At 34.8% G+C, this 23,922-nt stretch overlaps 1 protein-coding gene across 1 annotated transcript in view; it reads right to left on the bottom strand.

The window, feature by feature from the left end:
- CFTR (CF transmembrane conductance regulator) overlaps positions 1-23,922 on the bottom strand; it is a 180,103-nt gene that overhangs the window by 107,135 nt on the left and 49,046 nt on the right. The window contains exons 6-11 of the mRNA XM_032276197.1: positions 23,439-23,602; positions 22,212-22,337; positions 18,321-18,567; positions 16,564-16,656; positions 9,791-9,973; positions 447-638 (exon numbers count right to left, since the gene is read on the bottom strand). Coding sequence (XP_032132088.1) covers positions 447-638; positions 9,791-9,973; positions 16,564-16,656; positions 18,321-18,567; positions 22,212-22,337; positions 23,439-23,602 — 1,005 coding nt within the window. The remainder of the gene's footprint in view (positions 1-446; positions 639-9,790; positions 9,974-16,563; positions 16,657-18,320; positions 18,568-22,211; positions 22,338-23,438; positions 23,603-23,922) is intronic.

Raw genomic sequence — 23,922 nt, forward strand, 5'->3', positions numbered from 1 at the left:
CTATTTTATTCCTCTGATTCTCTGCCGGCAGATCAATGCTCATTCCATTAGGCTACAGTATTATTAAAATTATTAAAATCACCTTAATAATTTTTGGAGTATCTTTTTAAAGATACATATATCATTTATATGCATGCCATATAAATAACCATTAAGGACACTTGTCTCACTAATGAGTGAACAAAATTCTCACCATTTCATAAAATGCATTTATTGTGATAAAATGAATCTATGCTTTAAAAATAAATTGCATTTATTTTATGTGTTTGCAAGCCTCTTAAAGCATAGCTTATGTGTTTTATTAATTGAGCCATTCATAGTAGCTTACCCTTAGAGGAAACATAAATGTATGTAAACTAACTGATTGAATATGGAGGCAAACATAAAATTTGGGTAGTGTGAAGGGTTCATATGCATAATAAAAAATTTTTCACGTAATTTCTTACCTCTTCTAGTTGGCATGCTTTGATGACACTCCTATATCTGTATTCATCATAGGAAACACCAAAGATGATATTGTCTTTAATGGTGCCAGGCATAATCCAGGAGAACTGAGAGCAGAATGAAATTCTTCCACTGTGCTTAATTTTACCCTCTGAAGGCTCCAGTTCTCCCATAATCATCATTAGAAGTGAAGTCTGGAATTAAAAACCATCATTATTAGGTCACTATCAAATTACTCTAAGAATTCACCTGCCCCAAATTACCATCCTAAGCAGAAGAGTATATTCTTATTTTTAAAGATTCTATTAACTCATTTGATTCAAAATATTTAAAGAACTTCCTGTTCTGGGTACTCTGCTATGCACAAAACATACAAGGGGGGATAAAAGAGACAATTACAATACAGTATGACAAGTATTATGATAAAGGTTCACAGAGAAAGGGCACCTGATTCAGATAGTAGGGACAGGTTTGGAGGAAGGATGGGAAAGGTAAGAGCTAACAGTTGCTGAGTGCTCACTCTGTGTTGAGTGCTGTTCTATGTGCTTTAACTATATTAATTTATTTAACCTTCACAGAAATCCTACAAGGTAGATTCATTATTTTCATCTTATTAGGTAGAGATTAAATAATAGAGACATATTCAAGTAATATTGTTCCCATGAGCTTTTCTTGGAGTATAAAGTCATTTAAGTGATGATAGTCCAAAAGTACTATCAGTGAACAAAAATTTACATAACTTTGAATAAAAATTAAAACTAATGGTAGAATTAGAGTTGAACAGCAAAATTTGAATATGTTATATGTCATATGTTATATGACAATAAGAAACATTAGAAGTAAAAGGCAAAAAAACAAATAAAGGAAATGGGGTATAAATGTGGAGCATAAAAGAAATTTGCTGTTTGTCTTATCAAGAAAAGCTGAAATTCAAAAGGTGTCATTTAAAGCTGACACACTAATAAAATCATACACAGATTTAACAATACAAAGATAAATCTGAAGAAAGATAATATTACTGACTAAAGTCAAGTAGAAGAAAAGGAGGTAACAGAGAAAGAAAAGGCACTGATTTTATCACAGTTCATATTAGTGAACTAAAGACACATAGAATGAAAATTTTAACATAAAGTTATTAGTATAAGTATACTCACTGGAACAAAAATATAGACTTTTTTAAAAAAACATAATACACACATATACACACGCATACTCACAGATACACACAGCCTGCAGGTAATATAGTGACTTTATAACAAAGGAAAGAAAAACATAAAACAAAACATAATAAGACAGAACTCACATGAAGCATATTTACAAAATTAGTAAATAAAAATGAAAAGGAAGTGGTAGTTGCACAACTATGTGAGTATACTTTATGCCACAGAGCTATGCCCTGAAAAATGATTAAAATGATACATTGTATATTATGTGTATTTCACCACAATTATCATTATTTTTTTATTGTGCTTTAAGTTTTGGGGTACATGTGGAGATCTTGCAGAATTGTTGCATAGGTACACACTTGCCATGGCGGCTTGCTGTCTCTATCCCCCCGTCATCTACAAAACCTTTTTTAAAACAAATTCCAAAGTCTATTAGCTAATCTATCCAAAAAATATTTGTGGAAGACATATTTGAAATAAAAGTATATGTCAGTTTTATTTTTCAATTGGCTTAACCCATCTATTAAGAGGAAAAAACTTCAGATGAAATTAAAGAGAAACCTAACTTTATGCTAACTAAAAGAGACACACCTAAAGCAAAGGATGCATAAAAGTTGAAAATAGAACTTAAAACTGTAAATACAAACAAAGAAACAAACAAAAAAAAGGACTATAATTTTCACATTAGGCATATATAGGCCCAAATACATTCAATAAAAAAGAAAAGTCCTTTATAATGCTAGAGTGTAATTATAAGTATCTACACATTAAATTTAAAAAGCAATATTCCTGAAGCAAAAATTACAGAACCTATAAGGAATAACAGGGAGAAACATTTGTAGGAGAAGTCTTTAATTTAACTTTATCTATTAATAACAAAGCAAGTAGAAAAAAGATAAGTAAAGATGTAGAAGACCTAAATGTCATGAATAATGATGTACATTTAATATCCGAGTTGAACTCTAACCTATTAATAGAAACTACACAAATATACTCTTTTTATGTGGGCAGACAGCAACTACAAATACTATTTATTGGATACATAAAAATGATAAAAATTTCAAGCAGTGGAAATAATTTGAACAACATTCTTGGAAAACAAAGAAAACTTGTTTTCTTTCTGGAAAATGTTAAACTTTCCCTTAGGAAATCTTAGGTCAAAGAGGAAATAAATATAAATCAAAGGTACAGATTTTCTAGAAAACAATATAATAGAAACACTATATATCAGAATCCATTATATATAGCTAAAGTATTACCCAGAGGAAAATGCACAGCTTTTTAAAAAAGCATCAAACTACTAACTCAAAAAACAAACAAACAAAAAAAAAAAAAGCAGAAGAAAAATAGAATAATTAATAAAGATAAAATTATAAATTAATGAGTTACAATACAACAGAATAGTTAAACTAATAAGTAAATCTAAAAGCTAATTCATGGAAAGTTTGTTTGGTTTTAGTAGTAACCTAATCAGAAATAAAACTATGATCAAATAAGTTACAAAAATACAATATAAGAAATGATGAAATAAATAAAAAATAGAGAAAACTTATAAGGGACTTCTTTGAAAAGAGATTAAAAACAGGTAACGCCAGTGCTATTTAAACAGTTACAGAATCAGGGGAAAAGAAGAAGATAAAGTTCCAAATTGTTTTTATTGGGTAAGAATAATATTAATGGCCAGGCATGATGGCTCACGTCTGTAATCCCAACACTTTGGGAGGCCAAGATGGACAGATCATGAGGTCAAGAGATCAAGACCATCCTGGCCAAGATGGTGAAACTCTGTCTCTAATAAAATTACAAAAATTAGCTGGGTGTGCTGGTGTGCACCTATAGTCCCAGCTACTCAGGAGGCCGAGGCAGGAGAATCACCTGAACCTGGGAGGCAAAGGTTGTAGTCTGCCAAGGTGGCACCCCTGCACTCCAGCCTGGTGATAGACTGAGATTCTGTCTCAAAAAAAAGAAAAAGAATAATATTAAGAACAAAATCCTATGAAGATTGCTTTAAAATATAGATTTAATCTTATTTATGAAGATAAATTCAAAATTCTTAAATAATACACAGTTGACCCTTTATCAACCTGAAGGTTAGGGACACCAACCCACTGTGTAGTCAAGAATCCATGTATAATTTTGACTCCACAAAAACTTAACTACTAATAGCCTATTGTTCACTGCAATCTTAATGATAACATAAACAGTCAATTAACACATATTTCACATTTTGTATTGTGCAAAAAATGCAAGGTCTTCACAACTGCACTTAGCTGCAGTGATGGTTTCACAAATTTCCTTTTCTTTTGTTGTAATAGTCTTTATTCTGGATTCATTTATCTCAAAATTGCGGGCAACTGTAGTTGCAGACCTCAATCTATGGTAAATACCAAGCAATTCAACTTTTTCTTGTAATGTTACAACTTCTCCATGCTTCTTGGGAGAAGTTGTAACTTTAACAACCCTTTTATTGGCTGAATAACATGCCAGCATCACTAGTGGCACTTTGTATGGATTGCTTGATGTTATTCAAGGTTTATGGCATTGCACTAAACATGATGAAAAATGTGTGAGAACCACTAGAGATCACCTTTTACCACAATACGCAGTTCACTGGAGAGACAATTGCTCACATGGAGATGATTAGCATCACATGGTGTTTAAATGGATACCCACAACACTTGAGCTTACCGTAATAGCAACAGGAAGTGGCTACCAAATTATTACAGTCGTGCCACATGTACTACAGTTAGTTTTATGCAGTTATGATTTAATAACTGCATTTTTACATTTGTTTACATTTCTCTTGACTGTGAATGGTACCAGGTAGGTTAAGTGCTAGTGTGTGTTAACTTTTGATAAATTTTAACTTTTTATAATAAATTGTGTACATTTTGTAGTAGTGAATGATAAAATAGACTAGTGTCTACATATATTTTATGCATTCATGGCATATTTTTTTCTTAATTTTCTCAATATTTGTAGGCTACACAGTTTGTCGGTGAGTTTTTTCAAATTGTTAAAACTCCAAAAAATTTTCCAATGTATTAATTGAAAAAAAAGTCCTCAAATAAGTAGACCCATGCAGTTCAAGCCTGTATTGTTTAAGAGTCAATTGTATTAGCAAGTGGACTCCAGGCGTATATCAAGAGAATAAGGCATCAAGGATTGACTATATTTGATCTTTTGTTTCCTCTTATTCTTTCAAGTTTCATTCTGGTTAAGTTTGACCTTCTCCACTATTGCTCTCATCAAGTCACGAGGGATCTCCATACTGCAAAAGACACTGGTTAATTACAGCAGTTTCATCTTACTTGATGAATGAGCATTTGACATAGTTGATAATACCCTTCTCCTTGACATCAGTTGGGCTCCAGGATACCACATTCATTCACTAGCTTTATCTTCTCAGACTTTTATTTTATTGGGAAAAGCAAGAAACAAAACTCTGCACATTGTTACATAAAAAGAGAGGTGGGGAACAATAAAAAAATATATATATATATATAATATATATAATATACAATATATAATATATAATATAATATATAATATGATATATAATATATATTATATATAATTTTGTGTGTATATATATGCATTATTATATATATAATTTTTATGTGTATATATACATATATAATACACACACACACACACACACACACACACACTTCTCTAGAAAGATGCTAAAAAAAAAAATTACCCGGATTGGCTACCTTGGTTAGATGAGGGAAGGGAGGAGAATGGAAAATGGACAGATGACAGAAAGTAAAGAGAAGAAGAATTTTCAACTCTATACATATTTTAATTTTCATTTTTAAATTTTAATAAATAATATCACCTAAAATATATTCAGAAGAAAGGAAGGCCATACACTCTATAAGAGAGTGCTGATTTCCCCACAGTATTACCAACAGATGATATTCTCTAATTTAAAAAGTTTCTCATCTTATAGGGAAAAATAGGAAAGAAAGGATTTCTTTTTGATATTTGTTTCAGTAAATTTTACAATTTTTATTATATGGGAAACAATCTGAATTACTTCATTTCAATGTAAAACTCTTTTGTTCAAAAGTAAAAGTGATATTTTCACATAGAACAGCTTTATAAACCCAAACAAAATATAGCTCTGATGATCCAGGTTGAAAATATATATATATATATACATATATTGGACCAGGTACAGTGGTTCATGCCTATAATCCCAGTCCTTTTGGAGGCCAAAGCAGAAAGGTCACTTCAGCCCAGGAGTTAAAGGTTACAGTGAACTATCATCATGCCACCACAGTTCAGCCTGGATGACAGAGCAAGACTCTGTCTATAAAAAAAGAGAAAACTTTAAAAATTAAATAAAATAAATCATGCACCATGTGTATATATGTGTGTGTGTATTCAATGATGTTTTTGTTTAACTTCCTATCGCCCCAAATTCCAAAATATTGATAAAACTCTTTGCAGATATGTATTCTGTATAAAAAGCAAGCAAAAACATGAGCTAATAGCTTATTCTATACATACAAGTCCCAGTTATTACAAGTATAAGCTAAAACTCAATACCATAGTGAGGCAATGACAGATTATAGAGACAAGGTGGTGTCAGGGATTGTCAGCAACCCAGCATTGCTTCAGCTGTCATGCAGACAATAGAGGACTGAAACTCCCCATACACTGGTGAGATGCCACAAGGCAGCCTTCAGTCAAGGGCATCCAGTGATACAAAATTCTACACTAATATTGCTTTATTCACTAAACTAATTCAAGGAAGTTTCATAAGTGTAAGACACTTAATGTAGACTAGAACAACTACAAACAAAAATCTATTTCCTAAAGATATTCAGTTACATTTCTACAATATACCTATCAAGTGTTAAGCACGTGTTGATAGTCCTTGGAATATAAAAATGGAGAAGATATAGTCCCTTTGCAGTCTAGATGATTATTAACAGGGGATAGTGATAAAAGTCAACAATGTTATTACTTTATCAGGAAAGTAATACATATACATTGTTAAAACTTTGAAAATCCAGGAATATAAAATATACCCAAAATTTCAGAGATAACTTGATAAATTTGTCCTTCCAGACACACATATATACATACACATATATGTTTTTATGAAAATAAATAATGTACATAATATTTGTGACTTCTACATAACATTTTGTAACTCTTTTTTCACTTAAGAGTATATCACATACATCCATCACAGTCATTCTTTTTTTTTTTTTTTTGATGTTTATGGCAGTTTTATTCCAAAACTTGGAAGCAACCAAGATGTCCTTCAGTAGGTGAGGGGATAAATAAATTATAGCACATTCAAACAATGAAATATTATTCAGCACTCAAAAGCAATGAGCTATCAACGAATGAAAGACATGAAGGAAACGTACATGCATGTAAGTTACTAAGTGAAAGAAGCCAGTCTGAGAATGCTACATACTGAACAATTGCAACTACACAACATTCCGGGAAAGGCGGAATTATGGCAAAAGTAAAAAGATCAGTCATTGCCAGAGGTTAGAGGGGAGTAGAATAATTAGGCAGAGCACAAAGGATTTTTAGGTCAGTGAAACTATTTTGTATGATGCTATAATGATGAATACACGTCATTATCAATTTGTCAAAATCCATAGAATATACAACACCAAAAGTAAGCCCTAATGTAAACTGTGGATTCCAGGTGATAAAGATGCATCCGTGTAGGTTAATTGATTGTAACAAATGTAACTCTTCTGAGGGATGTTGATGGTGGGGAGGTTGTGCTTGTGTGGAGCACAGTCATTCTTTAACAACCCTTTTATTGGCTGAATAACATGCCATTATAGAACTACACCAAAATTTATCTAATCAATACCCTATTACTCAACATTTATGGGGCTCCTGAAAGCAATGTTATAATGAAGATCTTTACAAAAAAATCTCTGCAAACATATTAGGGTACGTTATAGAAATAGAAGAATCATTAGGTTATCTTTTAGGCTTCTGATACAAATTACCAAATTGTATTGAGTGGATAAGATTTAACTTAAAATATTAATATTTTCAATCATTCTATCTTATATTTTAGCTAGATCTTTTGTCCAAAAAAACTATAAAATATTCCATTCCTAATACTATTAAAAGGCAGCCTCCTAGATTAAGTTGGCAAACTCTATTTCTCAGAAGTGTTTAAATATTTCCAAGAGACCACTGCCTTCCTCTGACTCTGCCTTCATAGCTGCTTCCCATAAGATGCAAGTTCAGTGTCAGCCAGTAATTATAGGCTCATCAATTTTTAATAAAACTGCATGAAATTTAATTGCCAGTAAGTCTTGGAACTTGCAATTCCAAAGCTATTTTTGCACATCTATCAAATTGATCTTGAAGATATACACAGAATTTTAAAAGTTCTATTAAATACAATTACTACCTTTTCAAAAATAAACATCCTTATTTAGATCATCAGTAACTTATTTAGTATCAGCCCCTCCTAAGGTATAATGTTTTAATAGTGAAAACTGCTGGTAATAGTATACAAGATATAGAAAGAAAATAATAACAGTCTAGGAAAGAAAAGGTTTTTGTAAGAAAAAATGCACAATTCCAGTTATTTTACTTGTTTCATGTGTAGGAAAACAACTGGAGAGGGAAACAACCAAATTGTATTATTAGACCTAAATTTTTTAATTTTTGAGACAGGGTCTCACTCTGTCACATAGGCTGGAGTGCCATGGTGCAATCATGGCTCACCGAAGCCTCCACCTCTCAGGCTCAGGTGATCCTCCCATCTTAGCCTCCCAAGCAGCTGGGACTACAGGCACATGCTACTACATCCAGCTATTTTTTGTTAGTATTTTTTGGACAGAGGGGTTTACCATGTTGTCCAGGCTGGTCTCGAACTCCTGGACTCAAGCAATTCACCCCCAAAAGTGCTAGGATTACAAGTGTGAGCCACTACACCCAGCCTGACACCAATTTTATTGACTGAAGATTTTTTGTGGCATTTTGTTTTCCAAGTCTCATATTAAATTCCTCAAAATATGATTCTCCTCATTTTAGGTATTGATAAATAATTGCCTTTCAGGAGTGTTTCTTAATTTCTATTTTCATTTACATTTTTATCTATAGCAGCAGCACCGTTTCCCTCTTACTTCTTTCTTTCCTTCCTTCCTCCCTACTTCCTTTCTTCCTCCCTTCCTTCCTTGCTTCCTTCCTCTCTTTCTTTCTTTTTCTGTTTGCCTTAGATCCTTGGGTATAATTCCAGAAAGTATTTTTAAAAGCTCCAAAGACCACCAAACTTTTTCTTGTATTTCTACAAAGTACCACAGCTAGAATGACAGTTAAATGGGAAAAAGGATCCATTTTATAGACTTCGGAAGCAAATACCTATTGCCCTTTAGCCCATTCTAATTCTAGAAAGCTCTTTCTTATCTCTAATTTTATTATTTCATGTTTTTAAAATTTGTTTCCTCAATAGTTAAAAGAGAACAAGTGTTTATCATTATCTACACAATAGGTTATGTTCTTCAAGATCACTATAAAGTCTCCTCTCCCGGCATTAAAGTTTGGTCCTTTCACTATTTTTCTTTCTAATCTACTGTTTTTTTCAGATGTCTCTCCAAATATGCCAGGTTAAGTTGTTCTTAGAGTGGAATATGGGTAAGAGGGTGACCCATTGAATAAATCAAGATTCCTATGTATTTCCTCAAAAAACTATCCCACTAAATAATTTTTCCTTATAATATATCGTAAGTAAATCTAAATCTATTCTCCAAAATTCTAGCATTAACAAAAATGGAGACCTTTTGCCTATGTGGTTATTGAGACAAAATGTAAGTCATGATTTTCCTGGACCAGCTCTGGAAAAATGTCTGTTCTGGTTAAGACGGGTTAAAATGGATTATTTATTTATTCAATAAAGTTATTGAATGCTCACCATGTGCAAGATATGGTGTTGAATGTGATGCAAAATATAAAGAGGTAGAAGAAAAAGCCACTGAAAATAATATGAAGAAATTAAAAGCTAGAGGAAATTATCAGAGGAATAGTTTCTATTATACAAGACACTATACCCATACATTCTCTTAATACTCACGTAAGAATTTCTCCAAAATGCCTTCCTACACCACAGACAAACTAGGGAAAAAAAAGAGACATGGATACCAAATCAAGTTCTTAATAATGAGAATAAAAGACACTACCTTGCCTGCTCCAGTAGATCCAGCAACCGCCAACAACTGTCCTCTTTCTATCTTGAAATTAATATCTTTCAGGACAGGAGTACCAAGAAGTGAGAAATTACTGAAGAAGAGGTTGTCATCACCATTAGAAGTTTTTCTATTGTTACTGTTTTGTTTTGCTTTCTCAAATAATTCCCCAAATCCCTGTTTAAAAAAACACACACGAACATCAAAAATAAAAGATGAGTTTGTCAGATATTTTCAATAGATGTTTATTTTACGTATGATTACTTTAAAAAGCACATGGCACATGATCAATTATACTGTATATATTATTACTTTATAGTACATAATTATATAGCATATGGTTTCTAGAGGACATGATCCAAAACTCAGATATTTGCCCATTATCAAGTTAAAGATTTTTTAATTTAAGTAAAGACTGAATGCGTACAAATACACACACACACACACACACACACACACACACACTCTTCTTCTATAAGCCGGATGCGTAAACCATATTATTTAATCTTCAGCATTAACATGAGATAGATTTTATAATCCTCCTCTTTCAAAGCCGTAGACTGTGACTCAGCAGTTAAATGACTAAAGTCACGTAGCTTTAAAGTCACAACCCAAATCCGAATTCTACTCAATCACGCTGGTAGCACCGAACATTCTCACTCATAAGTGAGAGTTGAAAAATGAGAATGCATGGACATAGGGAGAGAAACATCACACACTGGGGCCTGTAGCAGGGTGGGAAGCTAGGAGAGGGATAGCATTAGGAGAAATATCTAATGTAGATGATGGGTTGATGGGTGCAGCAAACCACCACAGCACATGCATACCTATGTATACAAACCTGCACATTCTGCACATGTACCCTAGAACTTAAAATATAATAATAATTAAAAATTTCTTGCCTCACTATTGCCCCCTCGAAAAGCTTTAGCATAGTGGTCTTCAAGTCAAAGTAAACAATCCTAAATATTGATCAGGAGGAAGCAGATTATGCACCTTGTTTTAAGGGACTCTATTTACTCTTTCCCAAAATTAACCTGCCTGAGAATCTATCATTTCTCCTGACCTACTTCCCTCTCATGAGTCCTTCCCTCATTTTACACAGACAGCCTTTTCACTTACCATGCAAGGGAGTACAGTGCTAGTCTTACTACATTGCACTTTCTGGAATAGAAAAACCTCTGGGACTCAAACAAGGGGACCATGAGAGACTGACTTCTTGAAAGAGGCTCCAATAAAAGCAAAGGCAGAAATACTGAAGGAGATAGTATCTTATTTCACCCAGATTTCAAACCTAAGGCAATCTATGTGTCTTACCTATCTTAGAGTGAAATTGCAGAAATGAGTTGAGAAATAAGGCATTTAATTAACAAATGTTTTAATTATTTAAATTTTAATAAGTTAATAATAGTCATTAATTGTCTATATTTTTAAGTCTGACTTTTTCTGACAGAAAGCAAGTTATATTTAGCTGATTGACTTGACAATAAGAACTAATTTCATAAATTCCTTTCTTTTCCATAAATTGAATGCACTGAAATGACAGCTTCAAGGTTTTGACAAAAATCCATGCAGCATACCCAAGTGGTATAAAATAAACAAGAAACTACATCATTTGCCACCACTTAAAACTATGTTGAAAAATTTATAAGTTAACTTAAAAGTGTGTTGGGACACATAGGTTTTCAAAATTCTTTTAAGGCATACATAAGCAATCAAGCTTGAAGACTACTGTTTTGAGTTTTTATTACATGGGTAGCTAACAATGAAAGTATTTTAAAATGAGACAAAGGCATTTGTTATTCCCTTATCCATTTATTTATCTAATAGATATTTATTGAGCATGATCTCTGTATTAGAGACAACTTCAAGCATCCTACATGGGAGAATGATAAATGAATGAATATTGCAATGTGCTTGGTGCTACAACTGAACTCACACTATGTCCTATGGGAGTACATTCAAGAGAACAACCAACTCACCCTCGACCAAGTAAATGACATACATGCTAGGCTAGAAAGAATGTAAGTAGGATTTCACAAGACCAAGAAATGGTTATAGGTGTTCTGGGAAGATGGATCTGCATGCACAGTGATTCAGGCACAAAGGAACAAAATATATCTCAGGAATGGTGTGAGTGGTTGGATCAGATGTATATGGCAAGGTGACAAAGGCTATCAACCTAAAAGTTATGGGTGTCATGCTTAGAAGTGGGACTTTTATCCAATAAGCACTTGTATGAATGGAAGATTGTTGTTACTAATAACTTGTATTTCTGATTACAGAAGACACATTTCAAGAAATTTGGAAAACATAGAAAATCATACATAAGGAAATAGAAATCACCTGTAGTTGTACCACTGAGAAGTAACTATGTTTAACATTTCAATGGATATCACTCTACACATTTATATTTATATTTACACATAATAAATATGTATATTTGCATAAAATCATGTACATGGGCCAGGTACAATGACTCATGCCTGTAATCCCTGCCTTTTGGGTGCAGAGGCAGGAGGATTGTTTAAGAACAGGAGTTCAAGACCAGCCTGGGCAATGTAGTGAGATCTTGTCTCTACAAAAAATTTAAAAATTAGCTAGGTAGCCGGGCACAGTGGCTCACACCTGTAATCCCAGTACTTTGGGAGGCCGAGGCGGGTAGATCAAGAAGTCAGGAGTTCAAGAGCAGCCTGCCCAAAATGGTAAAACCCCAACTCTACAAAAATTACCCGGACGCAGTGGCAGGTGCCTGTAAAACCAGAAAGACGGATCTGCATGCACAGTGATTTAGCTACTCAAAAGGCTGAAGTAGGAGAATCACTTGAACCCAGGCAGCAGAGATTGCACTGAGCCAAGATCGTGCCACTGCACTCCAGCCTGGGTGAAAGAGTGAGACTCTTTCTCAAATTAAAAAAAAAAAAATTAGCTAGGTAGGCATGATGGTGTGTACCTGTAGCCCTAGCTACTCAGCAGGCTAAGGCTGGAGGATCACTTGAGCCTAAGAGTTCAAGGTTACAGTGAGCTATGATTGTGCCATTGCACTCCAGCCCACATGATAGACTAAGACTCTGTCTCTTACAGAAAAAAAAATCATATATGTGATTTAAAAAAAAAATAAGTGACAATATGCTGAATGAGAAACGGCTTTGGAGTCACAGAAGCACAGCCTGACATTTTAGCTCTGCCCCAGCTAGTGGTGTAACTTAAACTGTTTGAGTTACTTAAATTATCTAAGTCTCAGCTTCCTAATACGTAAATAGCAATTTTATTTACTCTCAGGTTTGGAGCAAGGGAGGAGTGATATATAACTCACCAGGGACTTGCCTCTCAGGGATGCTATCAAAGGAGATGGAAAATACACTAAAATGAATGGGTTTATGAAGCTTGGGGAGTGATGAATGAGAACCTTGAGGTACATACAAGAAATCTGGAAACATAGGTATGAAGTCCAAGAAAGAAACTGAGGCCAGAGATGTACATTTGAGAGTCATCAGCACATTGATATCATCTGAGCCTGAGAGACGTCATCCACAGAGAACATAAAAAAACAGAAGGAGGCTGACATGGTTTGGCTGTGTCTCCACCCAAATCTCATCTTGAATTGTAGTTTCTATACTTCTCATGTGTTGTGGGAGGGACCCAGTGGGAGATAATTGAATCAAGCCTGGGTCTTTCCCAAACTATTCTCATGATAGTGAAGAAGTCTCACAAGATCTGATGGTTTTACAAAGGGAAGTTTCCCTGCACAAGTTCTATTCTCTTGTCTGTAACAATGTGGATGTGACTTCCACCATGATTGTGAGACCTCCCCAGCCTCCTGGAACTGTGAAACCCTTAAACCTCTTTCTTTTGTAAATTGCCCATTCTTGGGTATGTCCTTATCAGCAGTGAAGAAACAGACTAATACAGAGGCCTAGGTGGGGGCCCAGTGGCCCATCATCACTTAAGTGGCAGGCAGGGCAGACTTAGAAGCCATGGTCTGAAGCTAAAATAATCTGGAAAGAATGGAACACTGAAGCTAAATTAAAGAATAATTTCCACAAGAGTTTTAATAGATTGGTGATAGCAGAATCTATGTTGTGGGGAGAAGCCCACAAAAAGTGAAGAAGTGAGAACAGGCTTGACAGCAAAGGGAAGAAGAGTAATAAGGTTTGGGGCATGAGATTGCATGAGCAAAAGTCAGGAATGAAACTGTTTAAGTTGAAAGTATTTAAACATGAGAAGGAGTCAGTTGACAAAAGATGTTGAAGCTTCTGGAGGAAGAATAATTGCTGGTCTCCTGTTCTGAGAAGATGAAGCAAAATAGAATAGTTCAGACAAGGATAAGAGGAAGCATACATCTTTCTCTTAGGTACAAAAGAAGAAAAAGATAATTCCAAAGATGAAGAGAGAAGTTGGAAACATTCAAATATGATGGTGGCCTCTATTTTCTCTAAGTATTGTGGGAGACAAGGTCATCTACTGGGGATGAACAGGTCCTGGGAGAAGATGGAAATTTTGTGAATGTGGTAAAAATCTGGAATAGTCTTTAGGGAAATGGTAAAGGAAATTAAAGACAAATGAAAGGCTTTCCCAAGTAGGATGATAGACCCATTTGAGGTTGAAACAATAAATGTATAAAGCTTACAGTTGACTAGAGTCAACAGATAGCACTATTGTTTCCCAGATACCACTTCCTTCTCGAAAACTGATAAAGTAAATGTTTGGCAGGGGAAAAAAAATCCCCAAAAGGAAAAGGGATTTGAGAGTGCAGCTGGGAGAATGAAATTACTGTTCTTTGAATAAGCAGAGGTTAAATCAGGAGGAGTCCAAAATGAAGAGTTAAGGAGACTAGAAATTTTGATGAAATGGAAAGGCAGTAAATGTAAAATTAAAAGACTCAAAGAGGTGGAAGATTAGGAAATTCTAGGCTGAGAAAGAGATTTCAGAATGCAACATTTCCAAAGTGAGGTAAGTTCAGGTGCCAACAAAACTCAGGATATGACTAAGAGAGAAAGATTTTGAAGAACTCACTATAAAATATAAGTTCTAAGGACAGTATTGGAAGACTATATTGAAGTCTCAAACAGGAAGTTTAACAAGTATCACCGTCCTAAGCAAATGGCATCAAGGAATGTCCAGAGTTTAGGTGACAATCAAAGACTGGAGGACTAGGATGCCACCAGATAGAAGACAATAGTTTAGAGAAAAGGGCTGTAGCCTGTGACATTTGGGTCCAAAATCCAGTTTCCGTCCTTGCCAGTTGTGTGAGCTGAGCCAAGTCCCCAGACTTTTTGAATCTTCCATTTTATTATCAGTGAAATGAAAACATTAATTTTATTTAGCTCATAGAATGCTGTGGGAATTAAGTGAGACAAAACACATGAAGTGCTTATCCAAGTGCCTAGTAAGGGCTCAAGCGTGCCACCCATTTGATTAGATGGAGTGAGACGGGAATTGAGGATTTTTGCACCAGAGTAAGAAAATAATGACCTAAAAGTTGTGGAAAATGTCAAACTTCACATTTTTCCTTCATGCCTAGAAAGATAATTGAAATTCCTAAAATCAAAGTGAAATACATCTGATCCACAAACTTTTCCACAAAACAATTTTGCTAGGCAGGTGGGAATTACTCTCTTACGTATATCTTTAAAAAGGAAGTAAAATGAAGCTCTGATGCTCAAGTTACTTACATAAATGAATCCAAAGTAAGATACTATGATTTAGACCTAGGACATGAGTTTTGTACCTCCTACCTTTACTCAACCCATGTAAGTGAGAAGAAACTAAAAATTCAACAGTTGTTCTCAATAATCAAATATTGCTCTTCAGAGACTAAAAATCATTGATAATATTTTTTTCTGACGACAAGCAATATAAAAGAATTTTTAATAGTGGATGAAAAAGGTTAAAAATGGTAGAAAACAATACACTGGTCTATCTCTCCCGCATCCTTTTACTGACTGTATATGTAAAGCACTTTTGACTAGAACTTGTGATCAGAGAAGCTGTTTATTGAGGAACCACTGTATGCATGGTATTCTGATGAACGTTTTACCTAAATTCTTTCCTTCAGTCTTCAAAACAAGCTTGTAAGGTAAATATTAACATTTTCCATTTTTCAAATGGAGAGCCAGAGGGCTCACAAAGTCAAGTAACTTGACTTAGATTACACAGAAAGTAAACGGCAGAGCCAGGATTCAAACTCGGCTCCAAAATCTATGATCTCTGTATTATTTCCTGATCTGTTAGGTGAAACAAATTATATGACTTAGAAAGAAATAAAAGAGCTTTTATAATGCATTGACTTTTTTTTTTTTTTTTTTTTTTTTTTGAGACAGAGTCTTGCCTTGTTGCCCAGGCTGGAGTATAGTGGCGCAATCTCAGCTCCACACCCTGCAACTTCCACCTCCTGGGTTCAAGCAATTCTCCCGCCTCAGGCTCCCAAGGGGCTGGGATTACAGGTGTCTGCCACTACACCCAGCTAATTTTTTGTATTTTTAGTAGAGACGGGTTTTCACCATGTTGGCCAGGCTGGTCTTGAACTCCTGACCTCAGGTGAGCCACCCGCCTTGGCCTCCCAAAGTGCTGGGATTACAAGCATGAGCCACCACACCCGGCCATTCCTCTACTTCTTAATCTAGAAAATAAGCAAGTGATCTTCCTTCCAGTTCTACCAGTTATACCATCATTCTTATTTTATTTGCCATCAGGATGAAATCCAGATTCACCAAGAAGAAAATGCTTAAGTGTTTAGAGCAAACATTTTTTTAAAAAATTCTGACCTCCTCCCAGAAGGCTGTTACATTCTCCATCACTACTTCTGTAGTTGTTAAGTTATATTCCAATGTCTTATATTCTTGCTTTTGTAAGAAATCCTATTTATAAAAAAAGAGCAAAAGCATAATACGGAATCAGAATAGCATTAATGTATTATTACATCCACTTTATACTCTCATCATGCTACATCTTATATATAAATTTTAAGAATGAAATAGTAATTATTTCTTAATAAAATAATTTTATTCCAGTGTTCTACAGTTAGTTTGTCAAGCACTAGGATTCATCATATTTGAAATATACTCTTCAACCATGTGATACTTTATAAAACATTTTATACATTAGATTTAACATACAATTGATTCTTCCTTGTACTATTACGTGCTAACCTTAGTGATGAATTTATAAAGCAACTCTGAATTACCCACTAATGTGTCTTAATCCAACATTGGACAAAGAAAAAAATGAATGTCTTCATCTTAATAGCACCCTCCTTATTAAAGACCTCACGAGCATCACTTCAGTGGGTTAAGGAAGGATGTGAAGGTATATAACTAGGCTTAAGGCATCAAACTGTGATTCTAAAAGAAAGGCTCTATTAGAGACTCTCAATCAGTTTCTTTAGGGAAGGTAGGAGCATAAGGAAGAATTAAGTCCATGCATCCTGAAGTCTTGGCCATAAGAAGTAATGAAAAAAGCCTGGTCCTTGCCTTGCTTCTTCATTTTCTTCTCTGCTCCTCTCTATGTCTCTTTTGGTTTCTCTCATTTGCTGTCAGTTTGGTTTCCAAGATCTATTTCTCTGTCTCTATGCTCCTGTTCAGTGACTCTCCCCAGGTCTGTTTCTTCTTCTTTATTTCTTTCTCTCTCTTCTCTCTCAATGGGTTAACAGAAGGCAAGATGATTCCTAGAGCTACTTATTATGATTGAGAGCTACATTCACCACTTTATCTACATCACAGATCTCAAAATCCCTTAGTCTCAGGGCCAAACAGGTGATATAATTAGGAATGGGGCTGAGAAGAAAGCGTGATGAGCTGGATGGGGCAGGTGCTCTGCAAGGAGGGAGCTGCCACAGTTTGTGGAAAAGGAGGACCCAGTGACTAATTATTCCAATTCTCCAAAAAAGGCTGAACATAGGAGTGTGAGTGTGTGTGTATGTGTGTGTGGGGGGTGGGGGGTTCTCCTAATTTTTAATTTAAGGCAACCAATTCAAATGTTTTTAATTAAAGTTTAAACAAAACAAGTCAAGGAGCCAAAATTAGGTGTATGGGCCACCATTTGCAACCCCTGGCCTAGATTAAATAATGGCAGAACTACTTAAAAGTGGTTCACCCTTCACCCTCATTTTTATTTCTGTCACAGAGACATATTTTCTGGGTTAAATATTTTTTAAAAACAGCAAAAAAGCATTATAACCATTTATTTGCTTCTTAATCATACACAAGTTTATCCAATTAGCTTTGTATAAATTGAATCTTATCACCTAAAGACTTTAGAATTTCTCAAAGCTGCCAGCTACATCAGCATTATTGGGATTTTAAGGTGATTTGGCATAAAACACCATTCTCATCCATCATACTGCCCAGAGAAATGCTAGGAAAAATATAAGGTGAACATTCCTATTATTAGCTAGCAAATTTTATAACTTCCTAGTAAATGAAATTTTTTTCTATCTTTTTGCACATTTGCAAAGTTCCTTAGAACTGATCTATTGATTGATTACTTAAATCATAGTATATAATGCAACATTATGGTATATTACCTGTATTTTGTTTATTGCTCCAAGAGAGTCATACCATGTTTGTACAGCCCAGGGAAATTGTCGAGTGACTGCCATGCGCAGAACAATGCAGAATGAGATAGTTGTAAAGATTTTTCGGAGGACGATTCCTTTGATTAGTGCATATGGAAGCACAGATAAAAACACCACAAAGAACCCTGAGAAGAAGAAGGCTGAGCTATTGAAGTATCTCACATAGGCTGCCTTCCGAGTCAGTTTCAGTTCTGTTCTATGAAAAAATAATAATAATAAAATTTGAGATGTTATTTATTTTTCAAATATCAGGTATCTTGGAATGTAAGATCTGAGCATGGTTTCCAGAGTCTTTCTGCCCATACTTTTATCCTGGCTCCATATCGTATCACCTGTGTGACCTTGGGCATGTGATTTAATCTCTCTGGGCCTCAGTTACCTTACATGAAGGGATAACAATGAAAGTACCAGTGTTTTGCACATACTTATTAACATTATTATGACATTATATTTATGCCTTTATTCACTTCATTATTAACTTGTAAGATTAGTTAGACTAATCATTTTTTGCTTGTTGGTTGGTGTTTTTAAAAAATTAAGTATGGAAATGAGAATAACTTTGCAAGATTTATTTAAAAAAAAGATAATTCTGTGATTACCAAATGGCTTTTTAACACTGGAAATTCTAACTTGGCTTCAAGGAACATTGAAAGTAACATAAAAGCTACAGAGAAGTGGTTCTCAAACCTTAGCATGTATAAAAATCACCTGAGATACTTATTCAAAATACAGTCTTGGCTGGGCGTGGTGGCTCAGGCCTATAATCCTAGCACTTTGGGAGGCTGAGGCAGGCGGATCACCTGAGGTTGGGAGTTGGAGACTAGCCTGACCAACATGGAGGAACGCTGTCTCTAATAAAAATACAAAATTAGCCAGGCATGATGACACATTCCTGTGATCCCAGCTACTCAGGAGGCTGAGGCAGGAGAATCACTTGAACCTGAGAGGCGGAAGTTGCAGTGAGCCAAGATCATGCCATTGCACTCCAGTCTGGGCAATAAGAGCAAAATTCCATCTAAAAAAAAAAAAAAAAAAAAGTAAAAATACAGTCTCAGGTCCGCCTCTCAGAGCTACTGATTGAATGAGTCTCAGTAGGTTTCCAGGATTTGCATTTGAAAAAAAAAAAAAAAACCCCAAGTGATTCTTTTGATTCAAGTTGCTGGTAGATTTTCAAAAATTATGAAAGTAGATACTACATTCTCACTGTCTCATTTCAATGTAATTATTTGCAACTACATTATACTATACAATCTTCTAGAGTAAAATGCAAATTGAAATTATTTTTTTAATACACATGCGAGGCTTAAATGATCCAGCAGGCAGAAAACAGACAGAGCAGAGGGCAACGCTGCCTTCAACTCAGTCCCAGTCTTCCAGAAGCCATACAATTGGAATCACTTGTGAGCCTCCCCATCCAGCTTGCACAAGGAAAGGTTAACCAGAATACAGATGGGGGCTCTGGTGGAAGGGGACAACAACTGTGCCATGGCATAGTAAATGTGGGTACCTGGTATTTGTGCATTAGTTCTACTTGCTTGTATAATTCAGAAAAGCCATTCTCATTCTCAGAACTAAGAGGGAATCCTTTTTTCTGTTTTTAGTCTGAAAACTAAAATGTAATCTGAGCACACTTGATGAAGAAAATGGAGTTCAGTGTGCCCAACACAGATTACAATTCAGTCTGTTTAGGTCTAATATTTACTTATTTCAGTAATATGATACTGAAATCAGATTATGATTTTGGAATCTTACCTGGCTTTGAATCCTGGTTCTGCCAGTTATAGCTATGCCCTCTTAAGCAAGTCACTCTTCCCTCAAACTTTACAGAATCCACCTCTATAGAAGGAAAATATATCATCTCCTTTGTGGAGTTGTTGCCAAGATTAAATAGCACAGTAGAGGTCTATATACTTTGAATTTACAATGTGTGTTCTTTATCCACAACAAGAAAAGGAAAAACATGGACTAGGCTGGTATTAATAAAATGATAGAAAACACCTTTTATAAAAATGTTAAATTTGTTGAACTGTTATTGAAATATATTAGAAAGAGTTGAGAAAAACACAAAGAAGAGGTACTATAAGAAACAAAAACGGATCCAAGAACATTTATAAGAATTACCCAGAAAGTATATTCTCCATAATATAATCAGTAACATTTTATGAATCATAAAAATATTTTATCAGTTTCTTATTTTTAAAATTGAAAGTAACTTTATTACTAAAGAGCAATAAAAGAGTAGATTTTCAGAGAGCTTTGCACAGACTTTTGACCAGTATAACAGTGGCCCAGGCTACGGTAATCACTCCTTTGATGTGAATTCTGCCAATCTCTTCCAGAACATTATATTTGCTCTCTTGAGTAGAAGCAATTCTCGCTTTCCCATATTTACGTCAGCACTTCCTAGCCTTTTCAGGTGACAATTTCATGCCAGATTATACAGGTTGCAACCAAACATTTGCTATATATCAAACAGAAATAGCAAGTAAGGGGATAGATCATCTTTTGAGGAAGAGGGAACAATAGCAACAAAAACCAAAGTCAAGTCAGCACCAAGAATGACCTACCCATGAGTTTAACGTGAGTTTTGAGAAAACCAGACCTTCTGATACCCTTGTCATCACCCTTGCTATACATGTGTCTGCAGGCAGAAGAGTGATGCAGCAAGCAAGTGTAATGGAGCACTCACTTGTTAATGAGAAAAACAACTTCTAACAATTGAACAATTCCCCCAAGATCTTGTTTTCTGGAAAGAAAATGCAATTCGTTTCCTGGATTTATCTTGAAAGGCATAACAAAAACAGGTGACCAATAATGTTTGGGAAATAAATGCTCTTTTACTCTTTCTATTTACATGGCAAAGGACTTAATATTTCAGCATTTCTTTTGTTGTTCCAATCACACACCTGCAGCTCAGTTACCATTGTATACTGGACTCAGCAGCCTGGATTCCCCATAACCCATACTGACATCATCCAAAAAGGTACTTCTCTTTTTAGTATATTTTCCTTGTGAAATTCTCATGTGCTGAAATTATTTGTCCTTTCAACAGTGTATCAACTTTCACTCAGTCTCCTAGAACCTTTTTTGACTGCAGCTTGTAGAACATGGAGCTCAACTGAAGAAAAATGGTGTCACTGCTACAGAAATGCTGTAGTTTATATTTTACCCAAATTTATCTCAGTAATCATATCTCAGTCTGTGCTGTACTTTCTTTGTTGGACATAATCTTTGCTAATCAGTGAAAGGTTATATGAGGTGAAAGAACACTGGGGATGGGTGCCAAGTACTGATTCTATCTCAGGAGGTACCTTTCATTACTTGAACGGACTTCACTTCAAGTGGAGGATTTGTAGGAACACAATTTATGAATTTTATCCTATGTCATTCCCAAGTTAAGGAAGAACAAACATATTGTAATCAAATATAATTTTTTCATTGTTAATGTACCGTAACACATAAATTAAGATATAATAATAGAAAATCATTTATTTGGTTCAGAATTGTATATGCTACTAGTTCCATCTGAGTTACTAATCACCCTTCAGTATCTTGATCATTTCAATGAAATAAATGTATTGAGCAGCAATGAACACATGCAGCAGATTCTTTAATAAGGCATAAATATAATACACTTACAGTGCAAAATAACACCCTGGACCAGCTACATAAAACTACAGCCCATGAAAATGAATTTATGAAACTAATGCATGAATACTGATATAACTTAATTTGATTGCCAGAAACATCAAATATGAGCTGAAAGTCTACCATGACAAACTTATTTTTTTAATTAGGGATAGAATTACTAACAATATTAAAATTATTAGAACAACTTACTGTCTTAGGTTTTCAATCATTTTTTCCATTGCTTCTTCCCAGCAATATGCCTTCACAGATTGGATATTTTCAATCATTTCTGATGTAATCACAAGTCTTTCATTGATCTTTCCAGCTCTTTGATCTCTGTAAATCAATCAATCAATCAATCTCATAGGAAAAACAAGTCAAATTTTTATCTACTAAGAACTGCTCAAGGTTTTAAGTCATATTTATTTTGTTCAAAAGATGGGCATTTATTTTATTATCAAATAGATGGTAGCAAAAATAATAACTACTGTTTAGTAAATGCCTCCTATGTGGCACTGTCCCTGTCCCTTACGATAGTCTATGAGTGGTGGGTATCTCAATTCAGAGATGAAAAAACAAAGACAGTGAGGTGAACTGGCTTGACTAAGGTCATATAACTAGTAAGTATGCAATCTGGGATTCAAACAAAGGCTATTTGACTCCAAAATTTTTATACTTTATGTCATATTCTACCTACTCAGGAAGCCCTTTATCATAAGCAGTGACTGGTGTAAGTCATTCATTCACTGGTATTAGTTATTCTGTAATACAAAGTGACTAAGGCTCTGGTGTGTTGATCCATTAACTAGAGTCGTAAAACCTAATAAACTCTACACAAAAATTCCTTTTAACTCACATAAATATTTTATCCATTTTTAGCTGTTTTATATCTTAAAAAATGAACTGAATCAACATATTTATAAAGAAATTCTAGAGACTGACAAACAAAAAATTTCCCATTGATATAGGAAGTAATATTTATACCACTTTAAAAAGTCTTTTTTAGGCTAGGCGCAGTGGCTCATGCGTGTAATCCCCGCACTTTGGGAGGCTGAGGTGTGCAGATCACCTGAGGTCAAGAGTTCAAGACCATCCTGAGTAACCTGGTGAAACCGTGTCTCTACTAAAATATAAAAATTAGCCAGGTGTGGTGCCATGTGCCTGTAACCCCAGCTACTCTGGAGGCTGAGACAGGAGAATTGCTTGAGAGTGGGAGGCAAAAGTTGCAGTGAGCCGAGATGGTGCCACTGCACTCCAGCATGGGTAACAAAGTTAGACTCTGCCTCCAAAAAAGAATTTAAAAAGAAAAAAAAAAAAAGGCTTTTTAATTACACTGAAGATCACAGTTCTATGTAGAGAGCAGTCCTGGTTTTACTAAAGTGGGCTTTTTGAAAACATAATTTTTAAAATTTTCAAGCTATGCAAATAAGTTGCTACCTGTACTTCATCATCATTCTCCCCAGCCCAGCCTGAAAAAGGGCAAGAACTATCAGGAAACCAAGTCCACAGAAGGCAGAGGCCTGTAACAACTCCCAGATTAGCCCCATGAGGAGTGCCACTTGCAAAGGAGCGATCCACACAAAATGTGCCAATGCAAGTCCCTGGAAAATAAAAGCACAGCAAAAACAGGAGGCATTTTATCTTCCACCCCTAGAAACAAACAATCATATATGAAAGAAAGCAAATACAGGGAGCATATGATCAAACACTTCATGGTTCTGAGCCCACTAAAATCAAGTAATCATTACATGGAGCACATAGCAATGTGCTTAAACATTCTACATATAGACTAGGCTTTCCCAAAGAACAAATTTCAAGTAAGTGCATTTTAAAGTATATTTTTATTCAATGGAATTGAGATTGGACATCTTAAGTATCCTGTCCAGGTTTTTAGTAACTCACTTCTTTTTGGATTAAGCAA

The sequence above is a fragment of the Sapajus apella genome, unplaced genomic scaffold, assembly GCF_009761245.1.
Source record: "Sapajus apella isolate SASKATOON/1434 unplaced genomic scaffold, GSC_monkey_1.0 scaffold7, whole genome shotgun sequence".
Lineage (NCBI taxonomy): Eukaryota > Metazoa > Chordata > Mammalia > Primates > Cebidae > Sapajus > Sapajus apella.